At 37.2% G+C, this 19,574-nt stretch overlaps 1 protein-coding gene across 2 annotated transcripts in view; it reads left to right on the top strand.

The window, feature by feature from the left end:
* Positions 1–1,754: 1,754 nt before the first annotated feature.
* Positions 1,755–19,574, top strand: part of samd12 (sterile alpha motif domain containing 12) — a 157,948-nt gene continuing 140,128 nt past the window's right edge. The window contains exon 1 of one of the 2 annotated variants that reach the window (XM_023296227.3): positions 1,755–1,919. In XM_023296227.3, coding sequence (XP_023151995.1) covers positions 1,907–1,919 — 13 coding nt within the window. In that variant the 5' untranslated portion in view covers positions 1,755–1,906. Of the gene's footprint in view, positions 1,920–1,945; positions 2,367–19,574 lie in introns of those variants that run through there. The other variant, XM_023296226.3, reaches the window with a different exon arrangement.

The raw sequence follows: 19,574 nt of genomic DNA, 5'->3' as shown, positions 1-19,574 counted from the left end.
AGATTTTCCACTTATATTTGTTAAATTACAGATAACCAGTAAAATAACAGAAAAAAAATATCTTTGCATGTTGACTCTAAAAACAAAAAACAGCTGTCCATAATGTCCACATCAATATTTGTGTTGTTACAAATACTTTTTTCTTTACATCATTTGAAAATAAAATTACTTTTTAAAAACTATATTTAAATTTTTAATGACAATTACCAGTTTTGGGAGAAAAATGTATAGCATGGACTGAAAAATCTTTTAACGGTTATTTTATATAGCAAACAGGTAGCTAATATTACTTGCTTGGGCTAACATAGCTGTTAATGCTACTTGTTTGGACTAAAATGGCAGCTATTGCTCGTTGTTGGGCTAGCGTAGTAGCTAATGCTACTTGTTTGAGGTAACTTGGCAGCTATTAGTACTTGTTTGAGCCAGCTTAGCAACTGATGTTACTTGTTTGGGCTGAAATGGCAGCAAATGTTACTTTTTTGGGCTAACATAGGTGTTAATGTTACTTGTTTGAACTAAAATGGCAGCGAATGTCGCTAATTGGGGCTAATGTTACTTGCTTGCATTAATGTAGCTGTTAGTTACTTGTTTGAGCTACTGTATTGGTTATAATTACTTGTTTCAGCTAACATGGTGGCTAGTGTTACTTGTTCATGCTAACATAGCAGCTAATGTTAATTGTTTGAACTAAAATTGCAGCTAAAGTTACTTGTTTGAGCTAACGTAGTAGCTAATGTTACTTATTTGAGGTAACATGGCAGCTATTGGTATGTGTCTGAGCTAACTTAGCTGTTAATCACTTGTTTGAGCAACTGTGGCAGTTATAATTACTTGTCTCAGCTAACATGGTGGCTAGTGTTACTTGTCCATGCTAATGTAGCGGCTAACAGTTAATGTTACTTGTGTGAGTTAATGTGGCAGTTACTGGTGCTTATGTGAGCTAACTTAGTAACTGATGTTACTTGTTTGGGCTAAAATGGCTGCTAATGTTACTTGTTCGAGAAAATACGGCAGCTATTGCTACTTATTTGAGCTAACTTAGCTGCTGCTGTTACTTGCTTGGGCTAACGTACTGACTAATGTTACTTATTTGAGGTAACGTTGCAGCTATTGGTACGTGTTTGAGCTAACTTAGCTGCTGCTGTTACTTGCTTGAGCTAACGTACTGGCTAATGTTACTTATTTGAGGTAACGTGGCAGCTATTGGTACGTGTTTGAGCTAACTTAGCTGCTGCTGTTATTGCTTGGACTAACGTACTGGCTAATGTTACTTATTTGAGGTAACATGGCAGCTATTGCTACTTATTTGAGCTAACTTAGCTGCTGCTGTTACTAGCTTGGGCTAACGTACTGGCTAATGTTACTTGTTAGAGGTACCGTGGCAGCTGAGGTTTCATCTCTCTTTGTGGGAATATTGTGTTCTTCTGTTGTGATTTTGGATCTTTTTGTGGTTATTCTATCTCTTTTTGTAGTGATCTGGTTGCAGTTTTTACCAGAACTCAGATGTGTTTTTCTTCCTAAAATGTCATGTGTTTATCTGCTGGACTGATGAAGTTCTGAGGCTCAGAGATGATGGAAAAAGTCCATCAAAATGTGGTAAATCTGGACCCACCTCTATGGACTTCAAGGACCTGGAACTCTGGAAATATTTCCAGTATGAAGGTAGAACTCTGATCATTAATAAAGTTACTGTAGGAGGTTCTGGGATGTTTTATTAGACGTGTTTAAGGTTTATTACAGTGACTTTATGGATTCTGGTTCTGTTAAACTGAGCCTCTTCCTTCCCGCCTACGTTTCCCAGGATGCTTTGCGGCGGCAGCAGCTGGTCTCCGGTTCGCCCGCAGCAAAGTGATGAAGACAAACAAGGTGGAATGAGCCGCTGACTGATGCTGATCCGTGGAGCGGGATGGCTGTGGAAGGTAAGAACCGGACCGGGGCTCGGTACCGGCTGCACACCGGAGCTGTGTTCGGTGCGGTGCTGCTCGCTCCAGACGCGGCGGGTCAGCCGTGTGTTGCTCGGTGCGCGTTCACCTGTGATCGGCGTATTGATCCGCTGCTGCATGATCAAGTGTCGTGTTGACGCGCAGCCGCTTTCCGCGTTGTTCCGTGTGCGCGCCGCTCCGCGTTAACAGGTCCGCCGCCGCCACCGTGCACGGAGCGTCCTCTGAGCCGCCGGTCACCGGACGGACCGTTCCCGCACAGTGTTTTCCTCAGCGGGACTGCTGCTCGGATCAGCCCGGTCTGGAGGCTCGGCAGGCGGCCGCATGTGGACCGTGACCGTCGGTGAACCGTGAGTTCCGCCGGGATGCTCGGACAGAGTCCGCACCTGATCGGGGGCATCCTGTGGATCCAGAATCCGATGAGAGGTACGTTTCCCGTGGTGGTTCCTCCGGTCTGGTCGGTATGATCGGTATGACGCCGCTCATACCTGCGGATCAGATTCCAAACATTCAGAGCCACGTGCTATTTGACTAACCTGCCTCACCTGTTCAGGTGTCTGCGGCTTCTCTACCTGGAAACAAAAAACGCTTGAACTGCAAGTAAAAACAACTATTTACAGATAGTTTGCAGATTTCTCCTGTTTTCTAAAATTAAAGTTAATATCTAGTAGATTTAATTATAAAAAAAATAGATGTAATGTCCACATTAAAAATCTGTGTTTTTGTGAATTTAAAAAAAAAAATCCACTTTTGCATTTAAATCAGTAAAGAATACAAAAAATGCTGTTAATTTTAACAGAAATTATTCATATTAAGGACTGAAAAATGGTAATTTTTTTGTACTTTATTTTACCTAAAATGTCTATTTAAGTCACAGGAAAAAAATATTTTACATAGTGACTGTAAAAACCAAACAGAAAACAGACCAAAACTGTAAACAATATCATATTAGAAATCTATATTTTTCCTAAACAGTAATTTGTTCTTTCGCAATGTGAGACCATACAATTCCACTTTGTATTTAAATCAGCTAAAAATAGTTATTTACAGATATTTGCTGTTAATTTTAGCAGAAATTATTTATATTAAGGACTGAAAAATGGTAAATATTTTTATTTTATATTAAAATATGCTAAAATGTCTAGCTTATTGATTAGAAAAAATATTAATTTACATATTTATTGTAAAAAAATCAAAAACAAATAAACTGTAAATACTGTCTCTAGCAAGAATCTGTTTTTCTATAATTTGTCATTTGAGCTTTTAAATGTTTTAACAATGAAATTACATCTAAATTAATCCAAATTTTACCAATTTTGCAGTTATTTTAAAGAAAAATATGCATAATAAAGATAGAAAAAAATGCCCAGTAATTTTTTTTAGTTGTCATTTTTGTATTTCATTCTTTTACAATACACTGTTTTACTGTATTTAAACCAGCTAAAATATAATTATATTACAGATATTTCATTTTTTCCAGCAGATTTCTAGTGTTTTTTCCAGTGTAGTCTGGATTTACGTGCACTGATAACAGTTTAAAAGCTGCTTTCAGGGTTTTAATTGTTGTTCTGCTGCATGACGTCTCAGATTTTCGCTGCTGTTTGTGAACTTTATCCAGTGCAGAAAACATCTGATATTTTTGTGGCTGTTGCTGCAGCATTTGTGGCTGCTGGGCTTTAAATCACAGCCATTCTTCTCCTCTGAGTGTGAGGCCGGATGATAAGATGCTGTTTACCTGGAGGCCACCTGAAGCCTCTTCTACTCGGCTGGAGTTTTCTGGCAGCAGATGCTCAGAAACGTCTTGGACAAGTTATGGTTTTCATGTTTTAGCTTCTTTATTGGTAGAAGTGTTCAGTTTTTTCCAAAATATGGTCAAATCTGAAGTTCATGAAGCTCTGTTGAGCCTGGTGACTGGATTTAGCTGAAATATCATTGATCGTTTTGTGCTGATGCCCCTAAATAAAACATTCTTGCAACCTTTTTTCATTGAGGGCCGTTATTTTTCCTTGGCTGTTGATTGTTTTGGGAATTTCTAGTGCTACATACAGTTTTAAATTGGATTAGATTGGTTCTGGATCATCTACAATTCAGTTTCTACCTTTTTAAAACAGGAAAATATTGTAACTTACAGGCAACTACAGTTCATTTTGGTTACAGCAGCAACTCTATATAAGTACAGTTTATTATTAGTCTAATTTAAACAGTGACGTGTGTTAGTGGTGCTAACATCAGACCTGCTTCCACCTGATTTAAAGCAGATAAACAGCAGCTTCAACACCTCCAACCTTCCATCTCTGGAGATTCACATCTTAAAGCTGTCAGAGCTTTAAGAAGCTGCTCGTAGACGAACGCTTTGAACAGTTTTCATCCATTTCTTTGTCTGATTTTTATCCATTTAGGTCAGTTTTTAGCTCTGACAGATGAAGCGTCCACAAGCATGAAATTCCAAAATCTCTGACAGAATCCTCACCTCTAGCAGAGGTAATGGAACGAACTAAGAGCTAACACGAAACTCTTTTACTATTAAGGTCAGTTAGAATTCAGGAAATATGTCTGTTGCATCATCTCAGATTCTGTTCACAGTTTTCCTTATTTGTTTTCTGGATCCCCAAACTCAGTTCTGAAAATGGAAAAAAAGTGCAAAAAATGTTTAATCCAAGCTGGTGAAGTGTCTCCATAAAGTTCCTGTAAGTGTATATATATATATATATATATATATATATATATATATATATATATATTATATTATATATATATGGATGGATCCATATTTCTACTAAAAGACAGCCTTTGGTCGACATTTCACCAACTTTTGAGGATCCATTATATATATTTTATATATATATATATATATATATATATATATATATATATATATATATATATATTATATATATATATATATGGAGACACTATACCAGCCTGGATTGGAAACTTTGCACTTTTTTCCATTTGTTAGGTCCAGTAATTAACTGTGTCCTCTGCTGGATCCATTCAATCGTTCTGATCTGATGGAAACTTTTCAGTCTGAATCCTCAACACATTTCATGACTGTTTGAGTTTTATCTATGGAGATATTCAACATTTAAAATGGCTTCACAGAGTTGTTTTTTTTTTGAAGGTGAATATACAAAAAAATCTCAGATCTGGAAATACAAAATTCTCAAAATTCAGCCCAAATGTTTTACAGAAGTTAGTTTTGATGTCACGGCAACACTGTTTTCTGAAATGTCAACTTTTAAGGAATTATTGGAGTTTATTTGAATTTTCCTCCTCAAGGTTTTGCAAATTTTCAGAATTTTGGGGAATTTTTTGGCTGAAGTTTTGGATTTTTTTCAGACAAGGAAACAGTATTTTTTGGTGCCCATAAATGAGGACAACAGGAGGGTTAGTCCTGTTTTATTTTGATCTTACGGGGGCTTCGGCAGACATTTTCAGAGTTTTTTTCCATTTGTCATTCTCATCCCTGGGACAAGGAACATATAACACACAGTTAGATACATGTATGATAAGTTAGATGATACAAAGTACAAGCTAACATTGAAATTGATTCATAGTTTACTGTTATGATGTACGGCTCTGGCATTAAATATACTGCATATATAGCTGGTGGTAAAATTCCAACAGTATGTAGATGATCAAATAAAGTGAGGGTGATGCAGAGTAGATTGATGGAAATGGGCAGCTGGAAGCAGTGGGCTGGAGGAAGGTCAGCAGCAGCATCCCACAGATGGAGATTAGGCCAGTTGGTGGGAGAACCACCACAGATCTGAAACATCCAGCTCTGGGATCAGGGACACTTGGAGAAAGGACACAGGGAGAAACAGAGTGAGTGTAATGCAATAATGGTATATATATATTAAATCTAATGGTAGATAGAGAAGGGCTCAGTGCATCCAGAGAGGTCCTCCAGCAGCCTAGGCCTGTAGCAGCAGAACTAGGGGCAGAACTAAGGGACGTCCAAGAGGAAGACTCCAGCTGACCCCCTCAGGGTCCCCCAGTCAGTCCTAACTATAAGCTTTGTCAAAAAGGAAGGTTTTAAGCCTGGTCTTAAAAATAGAGAGGGTGTCCACCTCCTGAACCCAAACTGGGAGCTGGTTCCACAGGAGAGGAGCTGATAACTGAAGGCTCTGCCTCCCATTCTACTTTTAGAGATTCTAGGAACAACAAGTAAGCCTGCAGTCTGAGAGCGAAGAGTTCTGCTAGGATAATATGGTACTATCAGGTCTTTAAGATATGATGGAGATTGGTTGTTAAGAGCTTTATATGTCAGAAGAAGGATTTTGAATTCTATTCTAGATTTAACAGGAAGCCAATGAAGAGAAACCAATATAGGAGAAATATGATCTCTCTTGCTAACTCCCGTCAGTACTCTGGCTGCAGCGTTTTGGATCAGCTGTAGATGTTTCAGAGAGCTATTGGGACAACCTGATAATAAGGAATTACAGTAGTCAAGCCTAGAAGTAACAAATGCATGGACTAGTTTTTCTGCATCACTCTGAGACAGGATGTTCCTGATTTTCACAATATTTCTCAGGTGGAAAAAGGAAGTCCTACAGATTTGTTTGATGTGTGAGTTAAAGGACATGTCCTGGTCAAAGATAACAACTAACAGAGCTTTATTTACATTGTCCGGTTGTACGCCACCTTGGATTGTGCTACATTTGTCGTTTGAAGTGTGCAGGACTCTGCTCAGGACATTTTATGACTCTGTGGTAGCGTCTGCTATCTTCTATGCAGTGGTCTGCTGGGGAGCAGGGAGCACTGAAAGGGACAGAAAGAGACTAAACAGAAGGTCAGGAGGAGGTTCTGTCCTGGACTGTTCCCTGGACTCCATAGAGGAGGTGGGTGAGAGGAGGATGTTGGCAAAGCTCACATCCATCATGGACAATCCCTCTCACCCACTGCATGACACTGTGGGGTCTTTAAGCAGCTCCTTCAGCAGCAGACTGAGACATCCACCCTGCAAGAAGGAACGCTATCACAGGTCCTTCATCCCATCTGCTGTAAGACTGAACAACATCAGCATCACTGGCTGATGTTAACATAAACTGGACTATATCATTACCACCCCAAACCATAAAATTTGCACAGACATTATTGCACTGCTACATCTTTGCACTTTTAAACTTTATTTTATTTTTTAAGCCACTTTATACTGCATTGTCTTACAGTGTGTCACTACTGTACTATTTCATCCTCATCTCTCACCCCTGTATATATTGTAAATATTATTACTACTGTTCTATTATTATTTTATTCCTATTACTATGTCTATTGCTACATAAACTGCTGTAACAATGTAAATTTCCCCTGGCGTGGGGAGAAATAAAGGACTTATCTTATTCGCTAACTTTTTTCCCTTCATTATGGCTCCCAAAAGTGATCAAGTAGATCAAGTTGTAAAAAGAGTTCAACATATTCTGTTATCTTCTTGTAAAATGACTCAAACATGCATAAAAGTTGTTGATATTCATGACTTTTCCGAAGAATTGATCAATATCATGATATACATAACGGCTTTGTTGACATTTTCGCCGGAGTTCCGACTTCCAATAAAAATCGACTTACGTCGGGCCTTAGGAACAGAACTCGCTGTACATTTACTTTGTTGTATTGGAATCTTTATTTTTCTTGTACTTTTTCTACCTCAAACATTCTAATATTGAATTTGTTGTGTGCATTTAACTGAATCATTATCAAATAATCTTTGCTTAAAGTAAAAACACTGAAAAATTCTTAGTTTCAGCTTCTCAAATGCAAAGAAAAGCTGCTCTATTCATCTTATTAATGTGTTTTACAGTAAAAGTATTGGCTACGTTCAGCCCTAGTGAATACACATCTCCTCTACCTCCTATTCCTGTCGTCTCCCTCCTGACTTTGTCTCGGCTCCTGCTGGTCTCGGTTTCTAAATTTGCCTCGGCAGAATAAAATGTGGCGTTTCTTTATTTAGCCTGGATCTTATTAAAGCTGCTTTTGTTTGTTTCTGGGCTGCGGAGGCGAATCTGTCCCGGCGGACCTTCTGCAGCGCCGTCGCTTTCAATTTAACGTGTGACGTTTGAGAAAAACCTCAACCCTGCAGAGTCACTGTTTCTGTTCGAAGCGCTCCAAGACACAGAATATAGGTCAGGTTTTTAATATTTTATAACACATGAGAAGACAATAAGCTGGAAGAAACCAGGGTTCTGGAGACTGAAGCTCCTCCTGCACTCCTGATGTTACTTAAAGCTAGAAAACGGATACATTTCTGCTGACAGGGTCACATTAATATTGTAAATAGCTGCTTTTAGTTCAAATTGTGCAAAATAATCTGCTGTCTTGTGCAAGTTTCTTTGTTTTTGTGAATGAATTCTCCTTGTGTGTTGTCGTACTGTGTAGTTTGGAAGTAATAAGAATAAATAACTTTATTTATTCAGCACCTCTTAAAAACAGAGTTCACAAACAGGGCAAAAAATCAAATCATTGAACAACTGAAGATCAGTTAAATACGGTAGATCATCCAGACAAATCAATAAAACAACAGCAGATACAATGAGAAAAGAACCAAAAATACCACATCCAAGTAATGAAAATGAACAAATTGACTAAAAGAAAATAGAGGATAAAACTCTAAAGATGAGGCTAAAAATAATAGCAATAGTAGTAATAATAAAAACATACAGAAATAAAAGGGAATAACTTGAACACATTTTTAAAGATTCCTTAATTGGATGATAAAAAGATTCTAAAAATTATTTAAATAACAATAATAATAGTAGTAACTAAATCAAATAAGTAAATAAATACAAGGTAAAAGAAAATTAACATTTGGAATAAATAAAAAATCAATTAGATGATAAAAGTATTAGTGATAGTAAATAAATTAAAATAAGTAAATAGAATGTAAAAGAGAATGAAATAAACACATAAAATAACTCAAAATAATCATCTACACAATAAAAAGGATTATAAAAACAATAATGAATGCATAAAATAAATACATGAGTAAATAAATGGTAAAACAGAATGAAATAAATAAAATAAGTCATTTAAAAATCAATTACATTATAAAACAATACAAAAATAGTACACAATAAATAAAAGAAAAGAATAAAATAAATAAAATTGAAAATCAATTGGACAGTAAAAAATAATTATGATAATAGCAAATAAATAGAATAAATACATAAATAAGTAAAGATTATATCAATGAAATAAATCAAATTTAAAAATCAACTGCATTATAACACAATAATTAAAAACAATAGTAAATAAATACAACAAATAAGTAAATAAATAGAAATTAGAAGAGAATAAAACAAATCAAACAAAATGAAAGATCAATTGGAAGATAAAAAAATTCTAAAAATAATAATAATGATAAAAGTAACTAAAAAATGAAATACATAAGTAAATAAAGAGAAACAATGAAAAAACAAATAAAATAACTACAATTTAAAAATCAATATGATACAAATAATGACAATTAAAAATAATAATAAATAAATACAATAAATAAGTAAATAAACAAAAGGTACCAATCTGACAATTAAAAAAGAAAATAAAAAATTCTACTAAATAAATAAATTAACAAGTAAATAAATAAAGGGTCAAAAATATAGAAATGAACATTAAAATTTGTAAAACAAACAGAGGAAGTGAGCTGCTGCTGGTGTGTTTGCTGTGCATCCTGCTGTTCAGACTGATTCCATCCGGATTTAGTTTTAGGTGTTTCAGACTGACGGATAGTTTTTGCAGACTGACGTATGATGCTGACGTAGCTTTAGATGCTTCCAGCCTTCAGACTCACAGATGGAGACTTGAGGAAGTTCTGCCTCCTCACAGCTGATCTGGACAAAGTCATGACTCGGTGACCGACGATAATTTTAGCAGCCATGACTAAAAGCTGAGTTACATAAGAGAGCGACGGTACGATGAGTTCTCTATGAAATCTGAAGTGTTGGTGGTCAGACAGAACGAAGACGCTCACAGGATGTTGTGTTAGGATCCTGGACAACTAAATTGCACTTAGGTTCTTAAATGTTTCCTCACCTGAAACGTCGTAGGAAAGGAGTCCGGTTTAAAAGAGCCACAAAGTCTGTGGAAGGAGGACAGAGGTAAAAGTTAGCAGTTGGATTTTTATCCAGAACATCAGAGTTTCAGTCTAAAGAAGGACAAAGAACCAACAGTGTTTGATTTAAATTAGGTGTCTAGGGGCGGCTGTGGCTCAGGTGGTAGAGCGGGTCGTCCAATGACCGAAGGGTCGGCGTTTCGATTCCCGCTCTGTCCTAGTCATGTGCTGTTGTGTCCTTGGGCAAGACACTTTACCCACCTGGCCTCCAGTGCTGCTACTCACACTGGAGTATGAATGCGTTCTGAATGCTGGTGGTGGTCGGAGGGGCAGATTGTCAGCCACGCTTCCGTCAGTCTGCCCCAGGGCAGCTGTGGCTACAAATGTAGTTTACCACCGCCGAGTGAGAATGTGTGAGTGAATGAATAATGGATTCATTGTGAAGAGCTTTGAGTGCCTTGAAAAGCGCTATATAAATCTAATCCATTATTATAAAAAAATAAATAAAAAATTAGGTGTCTACCTACCTACCAGCCTACTTACCAACCAATCTAAGAGCGCTTTCTGTCATAGTTTAGTTTGAGTTTTCACTCGTTTCTGGTTTGGTTTAGACACCAGAAGTACTTTGGTTTAGGAAAACTTCAGGCTTTGGTCGACGCTTTTACATGTTAGAAGTTTGGCTTAGTTTTGGCACAAACTGATGTTTAGATGATTGGTAGGACGAAGGACTAGTAGGTAGGTAGGTCGGTAGCTTGGGAGAATGGCTAGTAGATGGGTTAATGGACTAGTAGATAAGTAGAAGGGCTTGTAGGTAGGTTGGTAGGTAATTAGGTTGATCTGTAGTAGGTTGGTTGGTAGGTAGGAAGAAGGGCTAGTTGATAGGCAGAAGGGCTGGTAGGTATATAGAAAGGGTAGTAGATAGGTAACCTTTAATTTTCCTTCAGAAATATACACCAAAACAACCACACATTGAGAAATAAATTCTATTGCACCTGCTCACAAATGCTATATGAGCAAAAAAAATTCAAGAATAAAAGAAAAAAGACTTATGCTAAAAATAAATATAAAGCCCCTGTACATGAATACTGTAAGAGTTTGGACAGAGAGTCTGTTAAAGTCACTGTACATTGGATAAAATACTACATTGCACATACCCAGAGTGAGAGTGTGTTTGGGAGGAAGTGAGATGTTTTATATTACTTGGTTAGAGTTTGGAAAAATATCCATATTTGAGTAAAAATACGACCCTTCCACTATATGTTTGAAGTTTCTCCATTTCCTAGGTTACCATGGTGACTAGCCCCTCCCCATCTAATATTTGCTTGGCTGGCAGTAGAGGTGTGACAGTCAAGCTGTAAAATAAATAGCAAAGTTATGTTGATGCAAAACTTAATTGTGATACGTTACAAATGACATCTAACTGAAAATGGAGTTTAGTTGTAGAGAAACATAGTTTAGTGGAGACTGTGTTGAATACCAAGAGGACAGAGATACAATATTGTTTAAATATGTGGATATTTATGAACTAATCACAATGTAAGTCAACTCAAGGTGGTCCGAGTAAGTTTTACCAGGAAGAAACCTCCAGTAGAACCAGGCTCAGGGCAGGCAGACGTCTGTCTTAACTGGTCGGGGTGAGGGTGAATTCAAAGAGTTCAGTTAAACATGTGAAAAGTGGCAGAAATCATGAGCCAAGAATGAAAAAGAGCTAAAATCAGGTTTCTTTCTGACTTTCGTACAGTTGGATATGAAGGTTTGGGTGAGCGGATGTTCATGTTGGATTGTTGTTTTGGAAACGTCACAGAAATCATCAAACCAGTAATTAGAACCATTCTTAAAGGGATAGTTCTTTTGTTTTCTTTAATTGGAGGTACATGAGGCAACATACAGTCAGTCTTTCACCGGCTTCAGGTCTCAGTCAGGAGTCTGAAGAAGCAGGAAGTTCTGCTGACAGGAAATCGAAGCAGTGGGCAGCTCAGCGACAAAACATATTTTAGCTGCTTCAAAAGAGGTCAGAAAAATCAATACCAGTGTGAGTGTGTGTTACCTCCAGAATGTTCTCCCTGCTCCACCTTCCTGCCAGACAATGCTGCACTTTATCAGAGACTAAGTATGTTTCTACTGTGTGTAAAATGATCCTTTCATCGTCTGTAATTCTTCTAATCAACCACCTATCACACAAGTTTACCCAAAATGCACTTTTTAAAGTTTTCTCTGGTGAATTATCAGAAAACAGAATCACATCCAGAGTACCAGTGATTGTTTCTATGACTCTATGTCATGGACATTAAACTGTTCACACTAGGATACATCCCATAATACTGATGATCACAGCTGCTTGTAGAGAAGCTGAACAGAAACCAGATTTGTTTTTTCTGTAGTTCTGCATTTTTTTGTGTGTTTGCTTCTTTTTTTTGGTAATTTTGTGTTATTGTTGTGATTTTGCATGTTTTTTTGTGATTTTGCTTCTTTTTGTGACTATTTTGTGTGTTTTGTTGTAATTTTGCATGTTTTTGGTGTGATTTTTGTTTCTTTGTGGCTTTTTTGTTATTTTGCTTCTTTTTGTGGCAATTTTGTGTGTTTTTGTTGTGATTTTTCTTTTCTTTGTGGCTATTTTGTGTGTTTTTGTTGTGATTTTGTATCTTTTTGTACTAATTTTGCATGTTTTTGTGGTAATTTTGTGTGTTATTGTTGTGATTTTGCTTCTTTTTGTTGCTGTTTTGTGTTTTTGTTGTGGTTTTTTTTCTCTTTGAGGTTATTTTCTGTGATTTTGTCATTTTGCTTCCTTTTATGGTTACTTTGTTGTGATTTTTCTTCTTTTGTGGCTATTTTTTATTTTTGTTGTGATTTTGCAATTTTTTGTGGCAATTTTGCCTCTTTGTGGCTGTTTTGTGTATTTTTGTTGTAATTTTTCTTCTTTTCATGGCAATTTTGTGTGTTTTTGTTCGGATTTTTCTTCTCTTTGTGGCTATTTTGTGTGTTTTTGTTGTGATTTTATATTTTTGCACAAATTTTGCATCTTTTCATAGTAATTTTGTGTTATTGTTGTGATTTTGCTTCTTTTTGTGGCTATTTTGTGTGTTTTTGTTGTGATTTTGCATGTTTTTGTTGTGATTTTGTATCTTTTTGTACTAATTTTGCATCTTTTTGTGGAAATTTTGTGTTGTGATTTTGCTTCTCTTCTTGGTTATTTTCTGTGTTTTTGTTGGGATTTTTCTCATTTTTGTGGCTATTTTGTGTTTTTGTTGCGATTTTGCTTGTCTTTGTGGTTATTTTCATTTTTTTGTTGTGATGTTTATTCTTTTTGTGGCTATTTTGTGTGTCTTTGTCGTGATTTTTCTTTTCGTGCTAATTTTTTGTGTTTTGTTGTGATTTTTTTTCATCCTTTTGTTGTGGTTGTGCATCTTACTGTGATGGTTTTTGCATGTTGTGGTGGTGGTTTTGTGTCCCTCTGCAGTGATTTCACCTGTTTTTGTGGTGGTTTGTCATTATGTAGTGATTTTTCATCTTTTTGTGATGCTTTTTGCTTCTTTTTGTGGTGACTTGGTTGCAGTTTTTCCCAGAACTCAGATGTGTTTCTCCTCCTAAATGTCATGGTTCTATGTGCTGTACTGAAGAAGTTCTGAGTCTCAGAAATGATGGAAAAAGTCCATTAAAAAGTGACAAGTTACTGTAGATATAAAATCAGCTAAATACAGTTCACAGCTTCTGTGGAGGTCTGACCACGATGCCTTTAGCTTTTGATCACAGCACCGTCTAACCTCACCTGGCTGGAGCAAATAAACACAGTGAAAGTGAAAGTAGATGATGTTGTATCATGAACAGTGCAGCGTCGTGTTAATTCTGGGTTGTGTTAATGCAGATAAACCTTCAGCGTTTCATCCTGTAGCAGGCTGCCGATGCTGACACAGCACTGCTTTATGGAGCAGAGCTCTTCAGGATCATTTGTGGGGGATTTTCACCTTTATGGGACGACGCAGGACGAGTTTAAACCATCCGGTGTTGGTCCGAAAGCAGCGTCTTGTTTTAACCCTCGTGTCATCCTGCGGGTCAAAATTGACCCGGTTTAAAGTTTGAAAATGTGGAAAACATATATATATTTTCACAGTGAAACTTCTGATGTCCACAGTTTCAACATTTTTTGGGAATCTTTGAACATTTTGTGGTGGAAAAAAGAAATGTTAAAAATGTTTCTGAAGAACATTCACAAAGAAATCAACCAAAATCCAACGACATTCGCTGAATTTTGGTTGATTTTTATGTGAATGTTCTTAAAGAAAATATTAGAAATTTTACTGATATATGGAGTCACTTTAGATATTTTTAGGATTTTTTCTTTTTTTTTGGAAGATTTTTACTGTTTTTTAAAAAATATTTACAAAAATGTTCTTGCCAAATCTGGTGGATTTTTAAAATAAAACTTTTAAGGGAAACTTTTAAAGGAATCATTGAAATTTTCTTCTTGAAAGTTTTGCAAATTTTCAGAAATTTGGGAATTTTTTTGCTGAATTTTTGGATTTTTTTTCAGACAAGGAACCACTATTTTTTTGTGCCCGTAAATGAGGACAACAGGGGGGTTAATGGAAGCCGACATCACCAGCAGACCAACATGTGACGGCAGCGGTTATTGTCTGAAGAGCCTCGTGTCCAGTCAGCTCTCTGTTTACCCCCGTGGCTCGGCTCGTTCACTTCAAACCTCCTTGATGCCTGTGCAGCCATTCAGAAAACTCATTTCAGATCCGGGACGAAGCCCAGGAATAGAATTAGGAGCATAAACATGTTTATCTGAGCTGGTGGAAATGGGATTACACGTTGGTCAGGTTTACCGAGGAGCATCTCTGCAGCCTCCCTCAGCAGGGACGGGATTAGGACGATGGAGATGTTGTGTAATGGAGCTCCTCTGGGCCGACCTGCAGCCACGTTTGATGTTAAAGTGTTGCTGCTGCTGGGATTCAGACTGACAGCTAAGCAGAAAATAAAAATAAGAGTTTAAGTGTCGGTGGTGTCCTGCAGCTGTTGCGGAGGTTTGAAGAGCAGCACCTTGATGAATCCAACAAAAATCAGTAGGATTCTGCTGGATCTGTGTCGGGCCTCAGTGGCTTCACTGACTCAGCTCCAGGAGAAGGAGAAGTCGCTTCATTTTGGTTTAATAAAAACTTTTGGGAATCACAAACTGCAACTAAAATAACTCAGAAATTTGACATCAATCAAAAGAATGCAGCAGAAAGTGCAAAACCTGATGTGATAATCTAAAATATAAGAGTCCTTCTGTGACTGCTGCTGTGTACTTTTACTTTTTGTCTCCATATTGTTTTGGAGAAACGCCACAAATGTTTTGAAAAGCAGCATGAAAATATTTTTAAAATGTTAGTTAACTCTCTGAAACCCAGTAGCAGATTTGAAAAGCAAAATGACAACAGTTATCAGTGACAGAAACTGAAAGATTTACAACAGCTAGGGCTGCAGCTATCGATTATCTTAGTAATCCAGTATTCTATCGATTATTCTGACGATTAATCGAGTAATCGGATTCTGAGCTCTGCATCAGAGGAGGAAGTGAGTGCACTGTGCAACAGAAATAACCGTCCTGGAAGAACAAGGGGGACATCTGTGGTGTAATGTACATATATAATATAGTACAGGTGTGCTGTACATATATAGTGTAGTACAGGAGTATTTTACATATATAGTACAGGAGTATTTTACATGTATAGTATAGTACAGGAGTATTTTACATATATAGTATAGTACAGGAGTATTTTACATATATAGTATAGTACAGGAGTATAGTGCATATATAATATAGTACAGGAGTATTTTACATGTATAGTATAGTACAGGAGTATTTTACATATATAGTATAGTACAGGGCTGTACTATACTATATATAGTGTACATATGTAGTTTTTATTGTCTTTTTATTCATATATTTCTGGCAGGTATTTAAATTTATCCGATAGTCATTGTGTTTTATGGTTTGCTGTTGTAGTGATACAACACTTTGGTTCAGCTCTTGTTTTTAAATGTGCTCAATGGATAAATTTGACTTTAAATTAACAAAGTGACGGAAATTCAGAGGATTAAACGGATTTTACAGAAATGGATTGTTTTTTTTTATGCACAATTTTAAAGAAAGAGCTCCAAATCCACACCAGCATGTAAGTTTAATGAAGTTCAGCATGATAGTTTTGGTGCAAACTCCTGAAAACGTGCCTCCATCTCTATGAGGAATTATTCAAATGAGCCGTAAAGTAGGTTTGAGTTTATAGATGTTGACAGATGTGTCGGTATTTCTGAGAAATGATCTGATCCGTGACTCTGAGCTGAGAGTTTTCTGATCTCTTTCACTCCTGGCAAAAGTATATTCTCAATATTTACAAAAAATAAAATCTCCACTTACACAACGGCAGCTGAATGGAGAAGAGGAATTCATTTAAATGTCCATGTGCTGCTGATCCTACCTGTTTGCTCGTTCATGTGACACCTGCTCTGAGCTGAAAACTCACCTGTAGCCTCAGGAAACTTCCTGATGCAGCTTCACACTCAGGATTTACAGACAGGAAAAGCTGTGAATTTTCCACTTTTACATCTGATGAATGTGCAGACGAGCAGGTTCGTGTCGTCTCTGGTCCTTGTCGGTGTCACTAAACTGTCCAGAACACAATCTACCGCGTACCGGAGCTTTATCGACCTTCCTGAAGTACGAGCATCTGGGACATAAGGCCCAGGGGAGCCAATAAATCTGCTGAATGTTGCAGTCGACACCCTTGTAAAGGTCGTCCAGCCTTTCGTTCGCCTCCAAATCATGACCTCTGTGAATGTTTGGCACCTCGTGGTGTCGACTGCAGAAACTTGGCAGAGAATCAGTTCGTTCTCTGGTGACCGTGAAGCTCCGTCCTGCTGATTGAAGCTGCAGATCTGAGGCCGTTTGTGTCGCTGATGATACGGTGGAGGCAGATGGAGAGTCAGGTGAACACAGTCAGAGGCAGTTTCTGTAGAGTAGAGTCACTTTTACTGAGCTGGAAATGGACTGGAACTCTGGTTCTATTCAGAAAATGTGTGTATGTGTTGTAAAAGAGGGAAGGATCGGCTGAGTTGTTATTTTTATTCATCAGTTCCCATTTAAAACAGAATAAATGTGCAACTTTGGCTCTGATTTAGCATCTCTCTGTGTCTGTAATCTCTCTATGCTCTCAGCAGTGTCCTCAGATAACTGAAAAATCATTCAAAGGGTTATATAGGAGGTCCTCGACTTATGTCTAGTTCTGTTCCTATGGCCTGATGTCAGTTGAACTTTGTCATAAGTCGGGGTTCTGGAAAAAATGTAAACAAAGCCGTTACGTGCATCACGATATCGATCAGTTCTTTGGAATTGTCATGATTACCAATGACTTCCATGCATGTATGAATCATTTTACAAGAAGACAACAGAATATGTTGAACTGTTTTTACAGCTTGATCTACTTGGTCACGCTTGATAATGAAGGGCAAAAAGTTAGCAAATGTAGCACAATCCAAGATGGCGTACAACTGGTAAATGTAAACAAATCCATCTTATAGCGCTGTGTAACGACGTGTTCGTCTACTCCGCTCGCCATCTAGTTCCACATGTCCAGTTCCAACTTAACAACGAAACACCGTAGGTTAAGGACGTCATAAACCGCATCAAATTTGGCATGTGGACTACTTTTATACTGCTCCTAAAAAGAAAAAGAAAATGTTAGCCACTAAAAAATTTTAAATGTGGGTCATTTTTTCAACATGGCAAACATTGGTGTCATATTTCTGGATTTTTTGATTACATTTTAACACATTTTTCATGATATTAACATTATTTCATACATTTTTGGTATCTGCGAACCTTTGAAATACAGTAAAATCTCAGTTATACAAAGCAAATGTCTGAATTAAATGAATTTTGATTTAAGAGTTGTTTTAAGTTTACTGATATTATCGGGACCATGAGAACACTTGAATTAGATTTTACTGTAGCCGGGAGAGTCCGTGTTAACATTGAAACGGGAATCTTGAGAGTTGCTTCAGGTAGGAAAGATGAGTGAGAAGCATCCATCAAGGAGATGTAAGATAAAAATCTTACTTCTGCAGCTACACCCCTATAATAGAACATGCATCACCAGACTGCTAAACATTAACACGTATTTTCCCAAAATAATTGCAAAACATGGAAATGAGGTGTAAATTATTGTGCTAGAATATGAAATTTTGGATTCCACGTGGTAAATTCCAGATATTTTGACTCCAAAATCATGCATGTTGCTCAGCAAGATCATGCTGTGTGAAAATTGATGGGATTATGTGTTGGTGACCATCTTGGAAAATGGCTGCCACCTTGAAAATGCATGTGAATAGCATACTTGTATGAAAAAATCACTGTATGGTGGCCAGTTTTGGTGCTGGTATGACAACATGAACAATTCTGCCGACATTTGCAGTTATCTTTTTTGCTAACAGCTCTATCTGACAGGTTAGATATTAGAAAACTATTATTGATCCCAGTCAGTCGATCAATGAAGCTTCATGTTACATCATCTCTTCTGCTGCTAATGTACATATTCCGTTGTACTAATCCTTATTAATGAAATATTCTAGTTATGGATAACAGGTTCCTGCTATCACTTGCTGTTAATATATAACAGCTATTGTATATTGTTTCCAAAAATTGGCTATTGGTCCCATTGATTATTAATAATTGCTAATAACTGGCATCAGCCCTGAAAAGTCCAGATTGGTCAACCCTAATAGAGGATGGGTATTTCTGAAAAACGACTGTTAAAGCAGGAAATTCTCCACTACTCTTACTTTAGGAGGTTCTATGGTAATAATCTGACAAAGTGTCAGATCCAGAAGCTAATAAGCGTCGTCCTCCGCTAGCAGCAGTTCTGCTCCAGATGCAGCTGGATAACAGGCTGGAATGACTCTCAAGAGGAGACCAAACACAGTCGAAATGTTAATTGTAATTCTTACAATAGAAGTGTTTTGAGGGGAGCTAATTAGAACTCGGCTAATTTAATCAGGCTGCAGAGGAGCAGCAGCGAGTTGAGCAGCAAACATCCACACAGCTTTGTTTATTCTGTGCGTATGGCATCAGAACACGACTGTGGGCAGAATGTCAGGAAAGATTCACATATTTATAGGCTCGTCTTTGCCGTCTCAAATTTAAGGTGGGTGTTTTTCACATAGCTGTATGTTATATTGAGATATTTGCTGAGAAAACACCCAAATACATGACTCCAAGATAAACAGGTTTACTATGGCACTGGTCAGACGCAACAAGCGAGAAGTCAATGCAGGATTTGTGGTGAATATAGTAATCTGCCAATGCAAGTGTGCAGCAAAAGACAAATAAGAAGAAGCTAAAGATGCAACAAAATGTAGAAAGGTGGCTGTTGCTTCATGTAAAATATTAAAAACCTGCTCAAAGGAAAGCATCAAACAGACTCCTTCTCTTTTGATTCATTTCCAACACCTCATCTCTTACCTGCTACTCTAATTTATTTTCCAGAGCTGGAAAATAAATTAGAGTAGGCGAAAGTGCTAACCACTACACCACTGTGCAGCCCTTT

Source organism: Amphiprion ocellaris, chromosome 15 (genome assembly GCF_022539595.1).
Source record: "Amphiprion ocellaris isolate individual 3 ecotype Okinawa chromosome 15, ASM2253959v1, whole genome shotgun sequence".
In the NCBI taxonomy this organism is placed as follows: Eukaryota; Metazoa; Chordata; class Actinopteri; family Pomacentridae; genus Amphiprion; species Amphiprion ocellaris.
This window is presented reverse-complemented; position numbering and strand designations above follow the sequence as displayed.